General features: G+C 44.7%; 1 protein-coding gene across 6 annotated transcripts in view; it reads left to right on the plus strand.

Moving 5' to 3' along the window:
• The window catches only part of ATF6 (activating transcription factor 6), a 408,706-nt gene that overhangs the window by 277,064 nt on the left and 110,881 nt on the right, over positions 1-20,761 (plus strand). For all 6 annotated transcript variants that reach the window (XM_073356217.1, XM_073356211.1, XM_073356213.1 and 3 more), the window contains one exon: positions 2,782-2,866. In XM_073356217.1, coding sequence (XP_073212318.1) covers positions 2,782-2,866 — 85 coding nt within the window. The remainder of the gene's footprint in view (positions 1-2,781; positions 2,867-20,761) is intronic.

A 20,761-nucleotide genomic window follows, 5' to 3' on the forward strand; every position in this document is an offset into this window, starting at 1 on the left:
GACTCAGAATCAGGGCAGCTAAATTTTAATTGTAGCTCTGCCACTGACTCCTTCTGTAGCCTGGGGCAAGTAACTTTACCCCACTCTTGAGGTTCCCCATCTCCACAATGGGGATAATAAATAATATTTACCTCTCCCACAGGAACATTGTGAGGACTGATTAAAGTTGATGCTGGCAAAGTGGCTTGAAGATTAAAATTGATAGGTTGCTATTATACCTCAGAAGGGAGGAGTCTGTTTTCCTCTTGATTTTTAACAACTCCAGATTTCCAATCGGATGACTAACATCATAGGTAGCCAGTATAGACCAAAGGCCAAAGATAGGCGACAGGGTCTATCTGTTGCTACCCTAACCTTCAATACAGGGCTCTCTCTTTGGATCAAGATAGACCATGGCAAATCCAACACATCTCCTTGTCAAAGATAAAGATGCTTACAAATTGGGTGAAATCCACTGGCTCCTGGCAAGTTGCAAAACACTCCTGAATTTGGGCAAAATTTGGGCTGTCCCCAACTTTCAACTGATTGGTGCAACTGCAGAATTAGCACTGGCCAAGACTTTGGGCTTTGGACATAATAGCCTTTCACACACCTTTCTTCTTCAAAGTCCCCATGGGAGTGCTGTGGAGTTGTATGAAAACTCCAAATCCAGTTTGAATGTGAGCATGCAAGTCACATGACTTTTCTCACACTGTCATGACATTGAGAGTCTCTTTTTTTTTCTTTGCTATGTTGTTTGGACTGTAATGATCTAAACAGCACTAGCATGTTTTTTGGTGTATTCGTGCCCAACCAGACACTGGGCACTCTGTTCTCTTCCTCTTTGTTCTTCTTGGACAGAAGAGCAGGATTCTATATAATTTTTTTGCAAGAGATTTGCATCTGGTAGAGACTTCATAGAAGAGGTGTGTTTTACACCTTGATCTGAACATCAGGTTTGGACATAATCTGTTCTCTTCTGGCAAGTAGTTCCTTAGCCAGGGTCCCACTTGTATTCTCTGTGGCTGATAGATAGAGCCAGGGTCTGTCCAGCTGCATCAGCACTGTGTAATGTAGCTTTCCTGGAGAATCGTGGAAGGTAACTCCTCTCTGAGTTAGCTAGATTCCAATCCATTGTACTTCTAGATTAGAGTCAAGATTTAGAACTCAGCTGTGACGTAATGGAGCTAGTGGAATTTTTACAGATCACATGTGAGATGTCTGCACTGGCTTCAGTTGCTGATTAGGGGTGGTTGTAACATAAACTGGCACGGGCACTGCCTGTTGTATATCTGCTCAGGGTACTGAAAGAGGTGTTTGCTGTAACCTTTCAATCCAGCATCTTTCATCAGCACTGAGGACAACTGAGGAAGCACATACTGTTGTGGGCAATGTACAAGGAAAGATGGGATTTTGCTTTACTTCTATGCTGATTTGTATGATTATTGTATGATTATTTGCAATGGGGCTGCTAAATATTTCTAAATATTTATCCAGCAGTCCTAGAACGATCAGATAGGGGTCTCCTCTCATTTTATTATTCAAAATCAATAAAGGGTACTATTGACAACTGGTCTGTGCCTGAGGCTCCTAGGATGCTACAATAATACCGACAAAAATAAAACCAAATTAAAGTGTGAATGTTTCATCAACCTTGAAATTCTTTAGCAAAAAGATAACTAGGATTCACTGAGTTAAATCTGCTAATCAATTACTTATGTCCTCCAAGAAGCAGCTCAGGTATTCAGTAAATAATATTCAGTTTTATAACTTTCCAGGAACAATTCCTTTTGAAAATGAAAATAAAAATAAAAATCAAGGGCATGAGATTCAAGCACTAGTGTTTAAAAACAATCTTCAGATTATGACACAAACACTGCCAGGAAGTTTAGACCTAACACTGAGATTATAATGAAGTCATTCCCAGGAGACATATTCTGTGCTGAATTTCACAATAGCCTTTACTGTGGAGTTGTTGGCCTTTGCTGAGTTTTGTCACTACTTCAGCAATACTTGACTATGGGGTTTTAGTATTTAGTGCCAGAATTGACTGTTGTAGATTGAGAGCCATGGTTATTTTTAAATAGAGTTCTTTATTGAGTTGTTTTTTTTTACTGGCAAGGACAGTAATCTGTTTTTCTTTTTCTTTGTGGTATCTTGCAAAATACTTCACCGATGTAAGATACATCTAAGACTTAGCTTAGAACTCCCTAGGACCACCCTGAAACTCACACCGAACAATTTCACATTTGTTTAAAACAAAAATTAAGTGAATATTGTTATCATGAAATCGAGGGGCTGATAGTGCTTCCTTGAGCATTACCGGTTCTGGGCATCGCGGTCTTCATTTTCCCAATCAGTAAACCCAGCACAGTTCATCAAAAAGAGGGAAGAAAGACTTCCCTTTTCAATTAGATGACAGATTTAACAGGATGACATGAACCAAACAGCATGGGCAGTGAAGGCTCCAGTTCAGTAAAGTACTTAACCACATGCTTAAATCTGACTCAACAAGTTAAATAAACTGAATCACAAATTTAAGGGCTCTACTGAACAGGGGCCTAAGAGTAGTTCCCATCCCCTTCCACATGAGGATCAAGGTGCTTTCTGATGTTGCCGTACCCGATAGAGATTTTTTCTGGTTACACAATATGGGCAATGGCTGTGACTTTTGTTAGCAATATGAAATCACCAAACCTTCATAAATAGATTTACCTGGAATGCAAGTGGCACAGAATGGAGAGGCATTTCTACAACTCAGTGCTTCAATACAAATGTAACACATTTTTTCATATTTTCCAGGATCACTTGTTGTTGCCTGCTACCACCCATAGTAAGACCAGACGGCCCAAGATGTCTATCGTGTTGCCAGCAATAAACGTCAGTGGTAAGTCCAAACCTTGATTTAGGACAAATACTTTTTAAAAGATATGGCTGGATTGGTCATGGAAGCCAAAATGTAATGTAAGTTTCATAAATCAAACTGCTTTCCTGGTGCAGAAGCGATATCATATCTTTACATACTCCTAATGTAGGAATCACATGGCTGCCAAAACAGGGTTCTAAGGTCCCATTGGGGGAACAAATGGCTATTTGGAGGCCCTGGATGTCACTAGTTAATAAACAAGATTCCAGGATAGACCCGTGGAAAACCTTGGATTTTAAGAGTTTAAAAAAATAGTTTGGCTACCATGTCAGTATTTTGTTATGATTTATAATTTATATGAAGGTTGAGGACTCTCCAATCTGCTGCTTTAACACTGGATAACTGTACATATTTTGGCCTTTCTGACAATAATTTGGGGCCCCTGGAAGATAGTTGTAGGGGTGGAGGGGAATGTCCCATTTTCATCCCAGTAGTGCCGGGCTTGCCTGCCACAGTAGGCACAGAACCTTTTTCAAAGAAGTTATCTAATACAAGCACACATGTGTTTTTGATCCAGTATCTGAGAACCAAGTTCAGCGGAACCCTCCTCCACTAACCACTTCCAGTTCCATGCTTTCTCCTGGTCACAGAACTCAAAATGCTGTCTCTGTGTGGGTCATTGTTCCGGTCTGATAAACACTTTTTAACAGAAAAAAAATCCAGTTTTAGTGTGTTCCATAGTTGTTAGGATAGAATATGTGATTATAAGAGGTTTTATCTGCTACAATCTGCTCCGCGAGTGGTGCAGTTCAGACAAGTGCAATAAAATCCTCCCACCACACTATGACATCCTATATGTGCCACATGTTAGAGAAAGACTATTTTACAAAGGTATAGCGTCAACATTTGGAGTTTGATTCACCCTGCAATACTTGTGTTTCATACCAATGTCACTTCACTGAAACCCGTGGATTAACCTGGCACAAAACAAGAGGAGCACAATGGTGAATCATGCCCTTCATTGGAACCTTTTTTCCAGATCCCTCCACCTGTAACCCATGTCTCCAGACTGTACCCCTCTGCTGTAGTTAACTTTAAAGCTGGTCAGAGAAACTTCCTTCAAATCTAACCACATCTGAACTCAGATTGATTTCACCGGAATTTTATTTTAAAAGAAAACCAGAGAAAAGTTCAGACAGTGTAAAAACTGCCTGTTTCAGTGTTCTCAGAACGAAGCATTTTGGTTTTCATTTTGAAATAACTTTTTTTTAATAAAAATTGAAATAAAAACAAAACATTTAATTTTGTTGAAACAAAATACTGTGATGGATCCAAAATAGAATTTTTCTTCATTGAGAATTCAGAAATTCAGTGTTTGTTCCAATTCGGAATACAGCCAGATTTGAAATATCGAAATCTCTCACAAAATGAACCTTCCATATCCCACACAGGTCTAGTTAACTCTGTAGAGTCCATTAATGCCTCTAAAAATAGCTTTAAATGGTATAATTTTAAAGTCCAGTATCTCAGTCCTGCTATGATTGGAAGAAAAGGTGGTGTTCCATTAGGAAGCTGGGAATTTCCCTTTCTGATGGTGAAAAGGTCATGTTTCTAGCTCTGTAGGGTCACCAGATATCTCACTGTAACCCTATCTTCTGAAGAACTGAATAATTCCCAACACAGGCTTTGGGCAGGAATAATTTTTTATGGGAATTGCATGCTTGTTATTGTCTCTTAGTCCACTTCCCAACTCACTTTGCCAGTGCACCTCAACCTTACCCACCCCCTCTTTTTCCAGTCCCAGCAGATATGGCTAATGATGTGAGGTTTTGTGCAGAACTGAGAGGTCAGGGGAAGGGTGCTCAGTCTTGGTTTAACTAAGCTGATGGTACCGTGGATCAGGATTGAAAGACATTGGCAGAGCTGTACGAGGGCCTACAGTGTGAATAGCAAGGGCTGCTTGAGATGTGAGGGTTAGGAATGGAACAGCCATTGTTTTCTCTTCAGCCTTTGCGTAGAATCAATCATAGAATTGCAGGACTGGAAGGGACCTTGAGAGGTCATCTAGACCAGCCCCCTGCACTCATAGCAGGACTAAGTAATATCTAGATATCTAGGCGTTCATCTAACCTGCTCTTAAAACTCTCCAATGATGGAGATTCCAAACCTTCCCTAGGCAATTTACTCCAGTGCTTAACCATCCTGTTAGGAAGCTTTCCTAATGTCCAGCCTAAACCACCCTTGCGGAAATTTAAGCCCATTGCTTCTTGTCTTATCCTCTCTTAAGGAGAACCATTTTTCTCCCTCCTCAGTCTTCTCTTCTCCAGACTAAACAAACCCATTTTTTTCAGTCATCCCTCATACGTCATGTTTTCTAGACCTTTATTCATTTTTGTTGCTCTTCTCTGGACTTTCTCCAATTCGTCCACATCTTTCCTGAAATGTGGTGCCCAGAACTGGACACAATACTCCAGCTGAGGCCTAATCAGCATGGAGTAGAGCGGAAGAATTAGCTCTTGTGTCTCGCTTACAACACTTCTGCTAATACATCCCAGAATGATGTTTGCTTTTTTTGCAACATTGTTGCACTGTTGATGCATATTTAGCTTGTGATCCACTATGACCCCGAGACCGCTTTCTGCAGTAAGGAATTTCTAAGCAGTCATTTTCCATTGGGTATGTGTGCAATTGATTGTTCCTTCCTAAGTGGAGTACTTTGCATTTGTCCTTATTGAATTCCATCCTATTTACTTCAGACCATTGCTCCAGTTTGTCCATACTAGCAACACTATAGCACAGCTTTTAGAAGTGGAAGTGAAGAATCACTTATGCAGTTGAAATTGAAAATGGATTTAAGAAAGTGCATTGAAATACTCCATGGGCTGTGCCTTCACCTCCCCCATCAAACCCAGCCTTCGTGTCTTTAACTTTAAGCCCCTTCACAATTTAGTCCCACCCTACCCAGCTGATGTTGGCTTGCTCTGCACACAGCAATTTGCGCAAGTTTAAGTAAAATAATTTCTTAAAACCCATTTAATTTAAACCAGTGCAGCCCCCTTTGTGGACGCTCTTATATTGCGTTTACAACTGGTTTTAGCTGGCATGGGTAATTATAGTGACCTATAATATCATCAGCTGCTGCCTTCGCTTGTCCCAGTGCTCCAAGCCTTTACTTCCCACCAATCAGCTTCTTCCTTATGCATCTCCACTCTTTCTACCATTATGCATGGAAAAATCTGCCTGCTCTAAGCCATACAGCTACTGCCAGACCCTTCTTCAATCTCACCTCTGCCATAAGGCCATTCAACAATAGCCAGACCCTTCTTCAGGTTCACGCCAGGTGCTCACCACAACCAGGCAGGTGATCTGTGACTGACCCTTTTCCTACCCTCTTGTTTTTATGAACTCCCATTCTTTTACTAATCCCCTCCCACCTCTGCTGCCACCATTCTTGCCACTCCTCACCCCTCATCTGCTCCCAGCTGAAAAACAAACAACAAACCCATAATTCACAACACTAGGCCAATGCCATACCACATGGATTTGATGGCATCTGACATCCCATTCCCTCCCCTCCCCTCCCCTCCCCTCCTTCAAGTGTGTGTGTTGTTCAGGCTGTACGTCCTCTGGAGCAGGGATTGTCTCTTATCTGTGCTATGTATAGCACCCAGCACCCTGGAGCCCTTCCCAATCAGGGCCCTTGGGCACTAGCATGTTTAATAATAATACACTGGACTTAGATCAGCTCTCTGGGGAAAACAACCCAATTTTGCATAAAATGCACAGGCTCATTAATGACTATCAGTGATCAGGAGACTCATTTTGAGTCGCACCCAAAAGACTGAACAGATACAACGTGAACATGTACAGTAGTTAATTCCCAAAGGGAGGAAGCTGTATGCCAAGCGAAGACATACATGGTACACAGGGTCTCTGTAGTAGCCGTCTGAACAGGAATACACTCTGTACCCCAGAAAAGGTTAGTTAAACTTTCCATCAGATAATCTATACAAAATCATGCCTTATTATGCACTTTACAGTGCACATGAACCATAAACCCAAATGTTTTTGTTACATTTAAGCACACTGAAAACATTGTCAGATGCAGAATTTCCATAAACTGAGTGAATTAGCTTCAAGCTTCCAAAATTTTTGCTGGTTCTGTTTTCCCATGCAGTTTGGTAAGACAAATGTGGTAATATATAGTCAACCGTATTGCAGAGGAGACATTTTCATTAGATGTTTCATAATTATTTTTTGCACTTATCTGCCTGAAAATTCATATTTGTGTCCATATTACAAGAATCCTTCCCTGGCTGAGCTGGATTATCACACACATACACATAATTTCATCATCTGGAGACTAAGTTATATTTCTGATGATTTGGAAAGTATTTGAAAATGTTACTCAGTCTGATCACAATATGAGCAGTTTTTAAAAGAAACTGGACTGAATAATGCTTTCAGACAATGTGAGAAATAGACTTCAGAATGAGGAAACAGTGTAAAATTGTTGTTTTAAATGGAAACACCAACATTACCTGGGGGTTATCAGAGGCCAAGGGATTTGGGCAGAGACACTGAAACCAATAAGACATAAATGCAGTTTCAGAACAAACATACAGCAAACCCTGCCTTGTGTGTCAGTCAAATTGGCCAGTAGGTGCGGGAAATACCAGAGCATCTGTGAGAGACCCTGGGAGACTCTGCTTCATTTTTAACCTATTAATTCCAGTTCATTTTGGGGGAGATTATGCCCCTGAGAGCCTTGTGTGGGGGAGGAGCTCCTCCCCTTCACAGTTCTGTCCCTCATTCCTGCAGACACTGCACAGTCTGGCATGGGGACTGGGCATATTCAGGGGCAGCTGCCAGGAATGTGGAGGTTAGTAGGCAATGGAGCCACGGTAAAGGCTTCTCCAGGTGGCGGCTGCTTCCGAAAGAAGCCACCTTTCAAAGACTTGCCCCAATAGGGAGAGGACAGTGCTTTCTGAGAGGAGTCAGCAGGGCTGGTGGGAGCTGAACATGTGCCCCTCTGGCCCCTGCTCCCACTGTCCATCCTCTTCTCCAGCTACACCCCTGAGGGAGGTGGAGATATCATTGCCATTGAGGTGACTGACAGCCTTCCTCTTGCTGCCATGGCCCTTTTGAGTGCAGATCAGGGGAGTGTGATTGGACCATCCTTCAATGTTCCCTCTAATTTTTGACAGGCCGTGTGCACAAAAAATTTCTTCTGTGCAAATTTTTGTGCACGTGGTGTTTCGCCGTGTGCACAGTGTTTAGGATCTGTGTGCATGTGTACATGCACACAGCTTAGAGGGAACAGTGCCCTCCTTAATTTTGAAATGATGCCCAGAATACCTTCAATTGCTTCCTTCTACACTGGCCCTGATTCTGAACACAAAAACAATATGCAGTTCAATAGAAAGTGGTTTGGGAGTCTCAGGTAATCTCTTCCCAGGCAGGATTCTCATCCCTTTCTGAATGGCCCCAGGATCTCTCATCTGAACTGCTGATCTCTATTCTTATATTCTGCCCTCATCCTCTTTGTGGGACTCCCAGTGACAGCAGAAGGGTTCATGCAGAGAATAGGTACAAGCTAGAATTAGAGAGAAGAAATGAATGGCCTCTCACTGTGTGGACCTGTATAGGGTTTTGAGTGGAGGGTAAAGGACAATTGAAAGAGGGAGATTAGAGGTCAGTGTGTTTTGCTGTTTCTGTAAACAAGTTTCAAACTATTGGGAAGTAAAATGGGCTTAGAAACTTCTGTATATCAGCCGGTTTGTTTGTTTTTCCCCTTTCACATCATCATTTAGATATTTCACATGTAGGTTCCACAGTTCTTTAAGACACTTGAAGGAGTGAGATGCAAACAATTTCCTCCTTTCCGTCTCATGGAGTTCTTGATGCTGTCATTACAGGTGAATTTAAACCCTTTTTCTCAAACTGTTCCAGTTAGGACTTAGGCCTGGTCTACACTACAGAGTTAGCTTGATGTAACGCAGCTTACATCAACCTAACTCTGTCAGTGTCTACGCTACAATGGTGTTCCCGCCGATGCAAGTTGCCCACTATACTGACTTAATAACTTCACCTCCACAAGAGGCATAGCAGTTAGGTCAATGTAGTTAGGGCAATGCAGTGTCCATGTAGACTGCTTTACTTATATCATCTGTTGGCTGTCAGCCAGGCACCGGGCTCACAGCTGAAGCCCCACCCAGGGGTTGACAGGTCAAGCTGTAGCTCAGTTTCACAGCAGGGAGGGTACCAGCAGTGAAATTGACATTCCTGTCAGTTTTATGGCTGCTATTATTTCACATTTCGTCTCCGGCTCCTGCTGTCAGCCTGTGGTGGGGGGCCTTACCTGTGAGCCCTGCGTGGTTGTCGATGCCCCACAATGCCCCACTTCAGTCAGTGCAAATGCTCCTGGTGAGGACACACTCCACTGGCAGAAGGAGGGCAATATGGACACCAACAGCTGATTTAATTGCTGCAGTGACTGTAGGTTGACCTAACTTAAGTCAACCTAATTTTGTAGTGTAGACAAGCCCAAAGTGTCCTTCGTGCTGTGAGTCTCCACAGAGAGTCCAAGGCTTGGATCAGCCATGGAAACTGAGTTACCCTCTATCTCAAAATATGGTTCCTTCAGATCAGGGCTGAAGTACATGGGGAATGCACACAACTGCTAGTGATGTACCTCTTCTCTGGATAAAGAAAGGACTTCTGTCTCCTGGGCTGCCAGTCCAGCATCTTTCACCAATGTTAATTACACTCACATGCAAACTTACTTCAAAGCGTGGGTACATCTGCACTGCAAACAAAAAAAATCTTGTGGCAGCAAGTCTCAAAGCCTGGATCAACTAACTCAGGCTCACAGGGCTGATGCTACAAGGCTAAAAATATCAGTGTAGATGTTACCATTTGGGCTGGAGCCAGGGCTCTGAGACCCATCCTCCCTGTCAGGTTTCAGAGCCTTGGTTTAACTTGAGCCCGAAGGTCTACACTGCTATTTTTAGCCTCACAGCATGAGCCCAAGTCAGCTGTCATGGTCTAAGACTCACTGTCATGGGGGTTTGTTTGTTTGTTTATTTGCTTGCAGTGTAGTGGTATTCTTTGGTTCTGGGAGGCTAGAGACCCCCATATTAATCATGGCTCATCAACTGTTTGCCCTCATGTTAAGGAGAATGCTACATGCTGAATGTTATTAGTCACCTTGTTATCCAGGAAGATCTATTCTTTACTGGGCTTCATCTTGTAATTTACAGCAGTGTAACCAAGGAAAATCCAGCCATTAGTTGATAAAGTGTTGGACATCCTTTGTGGAGGAAAAGTGCTACACAAACATAAACTGGGGTGTTCAAACCAGTCTAGGGATTTAGCCACAGGTCTTCCATCCAGACTAATGGAAGGTGAATGGCTAAATCCTCTAGACTTCTTGAAAATCTCAGCTGAAAGTCCTTATCCTCATTCTCATTACTGTGTGTGGGAGACAGCTGATCCAGAGGATGGCCAAGCCTAGGTCCTATCACAATGGCGTGTCTTGCTGATCTCTGTCTGAAGGCACCATTTGGCATTCATGTTAGTGAGGTGTATATTGTCAGTAGAGATCTTGCTGGGTTTTCCCAGCACTCTGTTGAGGGCTCTCATGTGAAGGGAAGCCAACTATAATTAAAATTTAAACACAAGCTTTTATTTTTAAGCAAATCATGTTTGTTATGGGTATGCAATGAGTATTATTTTAGAAATCTGACTATCCACCAGAGACTAGTTAAGATTTCAGTTGATTTCATTCCTAAAAAACCTTTGTTTGCAGTTCAGAGTCTCACTGGCTGTATGGCAGTGATTCAGAATTGACACACTGGAGGTGCCGATCTTACAGTTTAAATAAAAAACATCTGCCATTAGTCTCCTATTTACCTAACTGCTGTCAAGATTGTATTCATCTTTACATCACAATTATCATCGGCAATGTGCTGGACAGCTAAGCTATTCTTCCTGCTTTGGTGCATGGGTTGTTTCATATTGTGTAAGCTCTCTGTTACCCTTCATGGGGTAAACAGTATTGCTCTTACTAAAAACACTGGCAATTCTCTCCCTAAAAAAAACATACAGTGAGAATTGCTTTGAAGCAACTCATTGCAGTGGATAGTAGTAGAAGTTTGGCCAAAACAACATTCATTACAACATTTCTCAGTAGTATGAACCACCTCTGACTTTATTACCATATCTTTATCATGTGTGTGAAGTTGAGGGTTTTCATAAGAATGGTGTTTTCTTGCTGTCAACATCAAGTTAATTTCACAGGTAGCTCAGAAGCAATCATGTTTAGTACTGGCTGTGTAAAGACCAGTCAGTGAGTGCTGAGGAACTCTCTAGTCCAGGTTGGCAGTGAGAGAGGTGGTGATTAGTTACCCTTTGCTCAATTAAGTTCAGCTGATCCTATTTTGGAGGTTAGCTACTAGAAACAAAACTGGCAGAAAACTCAGGTAGCAAAAAGGCAGGTTTGAAACCCCTCTCAGTGTTAAACCCTGCTGGATGCACACTGCTTCTGGCTCTTGGCATGACGTGTGCTGTTTCTGTTGGGCGTGTGTGTGAGGTTTTGCACACTCTTCCTCAAGCAATGGTCCCTACTGTATTCCACTGAGGGTTTCTCCATGCTTCCGGACCCAGAGATTTTGAAAGTATTAGAGGCTGTTGGGTCACGCATGTGCCCTTGGCTTGCCTCATGGTTTCGTCTGAGGTGATAAAGGGCAGGGCAGACAGACTGTGTCTCCATTTCCTTCTCACCGCCGCATGGTCCGAGTCAGAACTATTAGTGTCCTCTAGAGTGTGAAGCACTTTAAAAATATGTAGTTGTACATAGTTAGCTTTAGAGCATTTTACTGTTTTTACTGTTCATATAATAATTTTTGTAGTTTGCTAGTTTTGGGAGTAGAGTTGGGGCTTTTCGGAGGGGTTGGGGGGGGTGTTCTGTTCTGAACCACACCATCCCTTGCCTCCGCACCCATGTGTGAGTACTGAACTATGCCGAAGACTCTAGGCTTTAAAATCCACACTTCCTGCCCACGTTCCTTCTCAGTCAGCAATGAACATCAACTCTGCCTCTGCTGCCTGTCCACATTTCATCCAAGTGCAATATCTATCAGTCCTTCCCCAGCCAGACCTGAGGCGGCTGGGTTCTCCACCTCTGGAAGCACTTCATGGAACTTTCATGAGACCTCACTCAGACCCTGGCCAGGCAACCCCTCCCCCGTACATTGACCCGAGGCTGCTAGGAGTGCACCTCCAGCTACAGCAGTACCAGCGCTGGGGCCTAGTCGAGAGGTAAGGAAGTAATTACATAAGCATGGCAGTAAGTCTTCCACTAAACCTAAGAAAGCAGAGACTCCTTCCATGAGTTCCAATCATAGACAAGGAGCATGCTGTAAAGCACATAAGCATGATAAGAGTCCACATAAATCGACGGATCTGCCGGTACCACACACACCATCAAGGTTGGCATCCCTCAGATCTACAGAGCCATCTGCGCTGCGGAATACCATTGCTCCCATGACAGTTTTGGAGACTGACAGAGTACCCTTGACTCCAGGGAGGCTGGGAAAAGCACCAGAGCCCCAGGAAGTGTTGGCCCTGGGAGAGCTGAGATCGACATGCCTTCTGGGACCCTTTACTTCGAAGGAGACTGTATCTCAGCACAGGACATGCCACATCTGAGGCACTCCTCACCCCTCACTCCGGCAGTTTACACGCTTCCGCCAGCTCTGACGGTACCAACAATGGAACTGATCTCCAAATTTTCATCTTCGGAGGAATCAGATGAGGGATAGGGACTTTCCATCCCTTCCCGCAACTACAAATACCAACGAGGCCTTCTACATCATGGCAGTATCCTACACTCCAATCACCCCGGAGTCACTGGTTCCCTGCTCCGTGGGGCCCTCCACAACTCCCTCCTGATCCATCATGCTGGCTCTATTGGGGACCCTGGCCCCAATACCCACCCTTGGAACTCGTCAGTTCTGTTAGGGAGACTTCATCCATTTCACTGTCTCCGGTGCCTTCAAGTAGACATTCAGAACCTATAATGGAAGAGGAGCCACTCAATCTGGTTCCTGTGGTACCACCGGGTCAGGAGAGATTCCCATCATCCTCACATGATGCAGCGGTGGCTTTGGCATCCCTCCATCCTGTGATGACTACCACCAATTCCAGGATCTCCTGCCTAGAGTAGCAGGAGAGCTGCATATTCCCCTGGAGGAGATCCAAGACACTCAGCATAAACTGCTGGACATACTTCACTCATCAGTGCCAGACAGATGATACCATCCTTGAGCTAGCTAGAACAGTTTGGCATACACCAGCCACATGTACCCGTACCCCAAGGGGGCAGAAAAATGATACTATGTGTGATGGGTTGGATCACAGAAACCCCCTTGGGACTGCCACCTGATGTACCAAGACTACTTCTGCTCCTGCTTTCCTGTCCTGTCAGCTTAGGACTTCAGTGCCCTGCCTGGTGTGAGCCAGACCAGCTAGCCTGCTGCAAACCCAGACCAAGGTCTGAACCACGCCCCATAACAGCTGTAGGTTTAATTGAATGAAACTTAAGAAGTATTCCTGCCTTTAAAACCCAGATGCCCAACTCCCAATGGGGTCCAAACCCTAAATTAATCCGTTTTACCCTGTATAAAGCTTATACAGGGTAATCTCAAATTTATACAGGGTTAACTCATAAATTGTTCACCCTCTATAACAGTGATAGAAAGATATGCACAGCTTTTGCCCCTCTCCCCCAGGTATTAATACAAACTCTGGGTTAATTAATAAGTAAAAAGTGATTTTATCAAATACAGAAAGTAGGATTTAAGTGGTTCCAAGTAGTAACAGACAGAACAAAGTGAATTACCAAGCAAAATATAATAAAACACGCAAGTCTAAGTCTAGTACAGTAATAAAACAGAATACAGATAAAAACCTCACCAGTTCCAGTAAGTTTTCTTTTACAGACTAGTCTCCTTCTAGTCTGGGTCCAGCAATCACTCACACCCCCTCTAGTTACTGTCCTTTGTTCCAGTTTCTTTCAGGTATCTTTTGGGGGTGAAGAGGCTATCTCTTGAGCCAGCTGAAGATAAAATGGAGGGGTCTCCCAGGGGTGTAAATAGACCTTCTCTTGTGGGTGGACACCCCTCTCTCCCCCTGTAGAGACAGGACATGTGACTTGCCCCGCTGACTCCAAAACTCCCTCTTGTAGAACCCCAGCTACAAGAGGGAGTTTTGGAGTCACCGGGGCAAGTCACATGTCCATGCATGACTCAGAACTTACAGGTAGAAGCCGTGGTTCACATGCTACCTTGAACATTCTCAAGTAGACTTCTTATGTGGATTGGAGCCTTCCAAGATCCATTGTCCGTTAAGTGTTTCTTGATCGGGCACTTAACTTCCACATTCCTTTCTCAAGAAGCTGACCAAATGCTTTACTAACGCTACTTAAAATCAAGCAAGTCCACAGCCAATATTCATAACTTCGAATACAAAAATGATACATGCATACAATTAGGAGGAATAGATTCAGTAGATCATAACCTTTACAGAGATATGTTACATGGCATATGTAGCATAAAAAATATTCCAGCTATGTCATATATACATTCATAAGCATATTTCCATACAGCCTTATGGGGTGTAACGTCACACATCCATTCCTATCATGTTCTTATCATGTCGGACAACACCACCACTGTTTACTACATCAACAAACAAGGGGCACAAAGTCAACCTTTCTGTGTACTAAGGTGGTCAACAGATCCTGTTATCTGCAGCCTATCTTCCATGGACTCAGAACGTGATTGCAGATTCTCTCAGCAGACGGTTTGTGATTGATCATGAGTGGGAACTCCACAACTCTGTAGTACATGACATCTTCAACCAATGGATGACTCTGACCAGGGACCTTTTTGCCTCCCTCACCAGCAACAAATGCAGCACATATTGCTCTGCGGGGATATTGATCCCCACTCTCAAAACAATGCTCTCATACTCAGTTGGTCAGACTAGATCAACTACACCTTCTCCCCTCTGCCACTCCTGCCATGAATACTCCACAAGATCAGACAGGAGAGAGCAATGGTCATCTTGATCTCCCCAGACTGGCCCAGACAATTCTGGTTTCCCAACCTCCTCTGCATGTCAGCCTGTCCCCTAATTCCCATCCCCACTTTCCCTGAGCTACTGACGCAGCATAATGGCAGAATCCCGATCTGCAAATGCTTCGCCTCAGAGTGTGGTATTTGGTTGGGCATCTTCTCTAGAACGGGCGTGTTCATCAGAAGTGCAAAACATCCCCTCCAGCAGCAGGAAAGAGTCCACTAGGCATTCCTACCAGACCAAGTGGAAACATGTCACCTCCTGGGCCCAGAAGAGGTGGAGATTCCCCTCCTCTTGGATTACGTCCGGTCCTTGAAGTCATCAGGTCTCACTGTCATCTCTCTTAAGGAACACCTGGTGACAATTAGTGTCTTTCAACCCCCTCCTCCCCCCATGGAAGGAGGCTCTGTCTTTATGCACCCACTGACTACTAGGTTCTGGAAAGGACTTGTCAGAACCTTCCCACTCGTACAACCCATTGGTCCCCATTGGGACCTCAACCTATTTCTATCAACACTAATGAAACAGACCTTTGAGTCACTGGCTTCGTGCTCTGTATCCCCCCTTTCCATGAAAGTTGTCTTCCTTATGGCTATCACTTGGGCAAGAAAGGTAGGTGAATGATGGGGCCACGATGGCGGACCCTCCTTTTTCACTACTTTCCATAAGGATAATGTCTCCCTGCCCCTGCATCCCAAGATTCTGCCAAAGGTCCTATTCTAGTTTCATCTCAACCAACCCATTCACTTACCTGCTTTGTTTCTGAAGCTGCACACCTTGGAAGAGGAATGATGACTCCAATCCCTTGATATCTTCTACCTGCAGAGGCCAAGACCAATCAGGAAATCTCCTAGATTGTTTATCACAATAACTGAGAGAGTTAAGGGTCAAGCAGTTTCCACACAGAAAATCTCCAAGTGGATTACACTCTGCTATCAGTTGTTGGGACTGGCTCCACTCCCCAGGGTGAGGGCCTATTCCACGAGAGCCCAAGCTTTGACAATGGCCACCATCCACAATGTGCCACTTTGGGACATATGTAGAGTGGCCATGTGAAGTTTAGTACATATCTTTGCCACACATTACACCTGGGTGCAGGACTCAGCAACAGATACCTCCTTTGGCACAGCTGTCCCTCGCTCAACCATTCTATCCTCATCCTTGCACCCTCCTCCAACTTAGGTAGTCCTTGTTAATCACCCTCAGTGGAATACAATAGGGCCCATCACTTGAAGAAGAAGAGAAGTTTATTGACCTGAAACTGGAGATTCTTTGATACATGTGGTCCCTATCTGTATTCCAATACCTGCCTTCCATCCCCTCTGCTGTGGATCTCTTGGATTTGCGGTGGAGAAGGAATGGGAGATGTAGTCAATCCATCCCACCCATTATCATCTCAGACGCTACAGCTTTCAAAATCTCTGGCTTCAGATGCATGGTGCACATGCATAGACCCTCAGTGGAATACAGACAAGGACTTGCACATCCCGTTACAAGTAAGTAACCTCCTTTTCTTTATGAGTTCTGGTAGCCCAGGTTCTTCTTTGAGTGCTTGCTCATGTCCATTCCATGCTAGGTGTGTGCATGCCACATGCACAGTTGCTGGAGATTTTTCTCTTAGTAGTATCCAAAGGACTGGCTCTGGCGCCCCCTGGAGTCACGCGTATATGCTGTCGTATAAGGGGTGCCACCAGCTCTGCAACCTCTCAATTTCTTCTTTCCACCCGTGACAGTTGCTTGGAACGATTCATCTTGCTCTTACAAGGCTTCTTTCCTAGTGGTTTAGACTTTGTTGTATATTGTATATTTTTTTGTAGTCAGTGTATATAGTTCTTTGTTAGTGTATATAGGGTGGATAGTGGTCCCTGCCATCAACCCAGTCCCCGGGCTTCAAGCTGTGTGCCGCCTGCAGCAAGCCCATGCCACTGAGTGATCCGCACTCTAGCTATCTAAAGTGCCTCGGGGAGACTCACATTAAGGAGAAGGGCTAGATCTGCAGGGTCTTCAAACCGCACACTCAGAAAGATAGAGACATTTGTCTGAAGGCCTTACTCATGGTGGCAGCCTTCAGACTGGCCTCGGAGCCGAGCCGCTCCGAATCGGTGCCAAGAACTTTGGTTTCCCTGCGAAGTGCTCCACAAACACTGTGCTCTTCCCGGCACCTTTCTCCATCCCCATGCTGAGGAAGAAGCATAAAAAACAATGCACCGAGAGAGGGCGCTCCCCGGTGCTGAAGAGGAACAAGCGGGGAGTAACTAGCACAGTAAGACCCATGCCAGGCCACTTGTCCTCCCCAGAGCCACTGTTGGCTCCAGCAACTTTGCCTAGAGTGCCAAGTCCAGTCTGGGACACACCCCCGACTCCCGGGAGCAAACAAACTTGGGGCTGGAAGCTGAGAAGCTGAAGAAATCTGCGCACAGTTTAGTTGATATCCCGGCTGCAGCGGCTCTCTCCAGAATGGCCCTGCCAGTTAATGAGGCGGTGTTGGGACCTGTCAGGGGGCTATGGAAGACCTCTTCATCTCTGCCCCCTTCCTCAAAAAGGATGGAGAAGAAGTACAATGTACCAGCCAGTGCGTTTGAGTACCTGTACTCACATCTCCCTCCCCCCGCCTTGAGTCCCTGGTGGTGTCGGTTGCAAACGAGCAGGGCAGACAAGGGCAGTCAATCGCTACCACCAAAAATAAAGAGGCTAAGAGGCTGGACCTGTTCAGATGCAAGGTTTATTCAACAGGCAGCCTCCAGTTACGTATCTCTAACCAGCAGGCTCTGTTGGGGAGGTCTGATTTTAATCGTTGGGATTCTGTGGTCAAGTTTAAGGACTCCCTGCTGCAGGAGTCGAGGAAGGAGTTCATGGCCATCCTGGGGGAATGCAAGACAGTGGCCAGGACCTCCCTCCAGGCAGCTCTGGTTCAACAAGGCTTCAACAAATCTTGCTAGGTAGAAAAAAGCCTTCCACCAGGGCTACCTTGGCTAAGTGGAAGTGTTTCACTTGTTGGGCCTCTGAACCGAATCTTTCTCCATCTCAGTATTCTCTGCAGTCTATCTTGGACTATCTGCTCCACCTAAAACATCAAGGTCTGGCTCTCTCATCTATTAAGGTTCACTAGGCAGCCATCTCAGCCTTCCACTTTCCAGTGCAGGGCAGATCAGTGTTCTCCCACGAGATGACAGTCAAATTTCTCAAAGGCTTGGAAAGACTGTACCCTCAAGTTCGCTACCCAGTTCCCTCATGGGACTTAAACCTGGTCTTGTCGAAGCTCACGGGGCCTCCCTTCGAGCCGTTAGCATCTTGTTCCTTACTGTTCCTCTCTTGGAAGGTTGCCTTCCTGGTGGCGATCACCTCAGCCAGAAGGGTTTCAGAGATCAAAGCCCTGACATCAGAACTCCCTTATACAGTGTTCTTAAAGGACAAGGTCCAACTGCGCCGCCATCCGGCCTTCCTGCCAAAGGTGATGTCGCAATTCCACAACAACCAGGACATTTTTCTGCCTGTCGTCTTTCTAAAACCTCACAAGACAGCTGAGGAACGTCGGCTCCATATATTAGATGTTAGGTGGGCCCTGGCCTTCTATATCAAGAGGACTATGCCCTTCTGTAAGTCTACACAACTCTTTCTAGCAGTATCGGAAAGGATGAAAGGACTACCAGTGTCATCCCAAAGAATCTCATCCTAGATAACCACCTGTATCTGGGCTTGCTGTGAGCAGGAGCAGGTTCCACCTCCAGCCATCATGACTGCTTGCTTCCACGAGAGCTCAGGCTTCGTCAGCAACATTCCTCACGCAAATACCAGTCCAGGACATCTGCATCATCGTCCATTCATACCTTCACATCCCTTTATGCCATCACCAACAGAAAATGATGATGCCAGTTTCAGAAGAGTGGTATTGCAGTACAGCACATCCATAAACTCTGAGCCCACCTGCATGGAATGGACATGAGTAAGCACTCAAAGAAATAAAAACAGTTACTAACCTTTCATAACTGTTCTTTGAGATGCGTTGCTCATGTCCGTTCCATGACCTGCCCTCCTACCTGTTGGAGTTATCAGCAAGAAGGAACTGAGAGGGCGCGGCACCCCTTATACTGGCACATGTGCACGGAGCTCCAGGGGGTGCGAGGGCCAGTCCTACGGATACCACTAAGGGAAAAATCTCCGGCAACCTTGCATGCAGCATGCACACACATAGTGTGGGATGAACATGAGCAACACATCTTGAAGAACAACAGTTACAAACCACTTTTTTTTCTGTGACTGTCAGGACAGCCTGGGCACAAGCAAAGCCAGCAACCAGGGGATCACAGTTTAAAAGATGTTACAGCATGTCAGTCCTATGGACTCATATGGAGCATTGCCAGAATGGAAGAGGGTGGGTATGCCTTTCAGGTTTGTCAGTTAGGTATGAGTTGACTAGGACGGGGCTGTACTCTTTAGCAGATTTATCACCCATCTGATCCGAGGGCACGCTGCCATTTAGCAGGATGCCATCGCTGCTGAGTCTGTTCTTTTTCCCAGGATTATTCACAACTTTTCATCGCTGTTCTTTGATGTAAAGTTTTTGATTATTTCCAGTGATCTCTGTCTTCATTCTGGTGCATTAGCCATAAATCCGTGCTCTCTTGATTTGGACGGTACTTTGTGTCTCCCAGTTTCTCCAGATTCCCCCTTTGGTACCAGTCTGCCTTAGCTTTGCACACATCACTGTGCTGAGGTATCTGCTACAGCAACAGTCCTGTGCAGGGATCTGAAGCAATCCAGCTGGTTGCTGTTTTATTTGTTTTTTCTACCACCTCTCATATTGATGTTTCAGGTGTTGGCCTGTTACCTAGGGGTGTGTTGGATTCTGCAGAAGTCTTTAAATCAAGACTAGATGTCTTTCTAAAATTTATGCTGTAGCTCAACAGAAGTTATGGGCTTCATGGGTGAGATTCTCTGGCCTCTGCTATCACAATGGTGTCTTCTCTGATTTTAAAATCTGTGAATCTGTCGACTTGAGCATTTTTGTTTTGGGTGACGTTGTTGCTCTGCTGGTCAGGAAATGAGAATTGTTGAGCTGGGGACTGGTGATAATATAAAGGAGTGGATCGTGCTTTCCTTTGGCTTTAATTTTTGATCCTCTGATGCCTACATTGAAGGGCATGTTTTCTGCTTTTTTCAATTCATCACCAGAAACTGCATGTTCTTTTCTGTGTGACGATTGTGACCATCTCACTTCTGCTGTGCAGCCCGTATTTCTGGAGTTCCTGTGTACATGTAGAAGAACAGAGGGAGGGCTTCTCTTTGGGAGTTTCTCCCATATCGATGCAGTGACACTAAAAGGAGAGGCTTGGGACTCCAGCACCCTGTCTTGTTGAGCCAGACACGCCAGTCTGCTCCAGCACAGACCCAGGGTCTGAACCACATGCCCCAAAGCTGCAGACTTAACTGAAAGCAGCTTAAGAAGTGTTGCTGTCTTTAACACTCACATGCCAAACTCCCAATGGGGTCCAATCCCCAAATAAATCCACTTTATCCTGTATAAAGCTTATACAGGGTAAACTCATAAATTGTTCACCCTCTATAACACTCATAGAGAGATATGCACAGCTGTTTGCCCTCCCCCCCCCTGGTATTAATACATACTCTGGGTTAATCAATAAGTAAAAAGTGATTTTATTAAATACAGAAAGTAGGATTTAAGTGGTTCTAAGTAGTAGCAGACAGAACAAAGTGAATTACCAAGCAAAATAAAATAAAACACGCAAGTCTAAGTCTAGTACAGTGATAAAACCA

Source organism: Lepidochelys kempii, chromosome 8 (genome assembly GCF_965140265.1).
Source record: "Lepidochelys kempii isolate rLepKem1 chromosome 8, rLepKem1.hap2, whole genome shotgun sequence".
Classification (NCBI taxonomy): Eukaryota; Metazoa; Chordata; order Testudines; family Cheloniidae; genus Lepidochelys; species Lepidochelys kempii.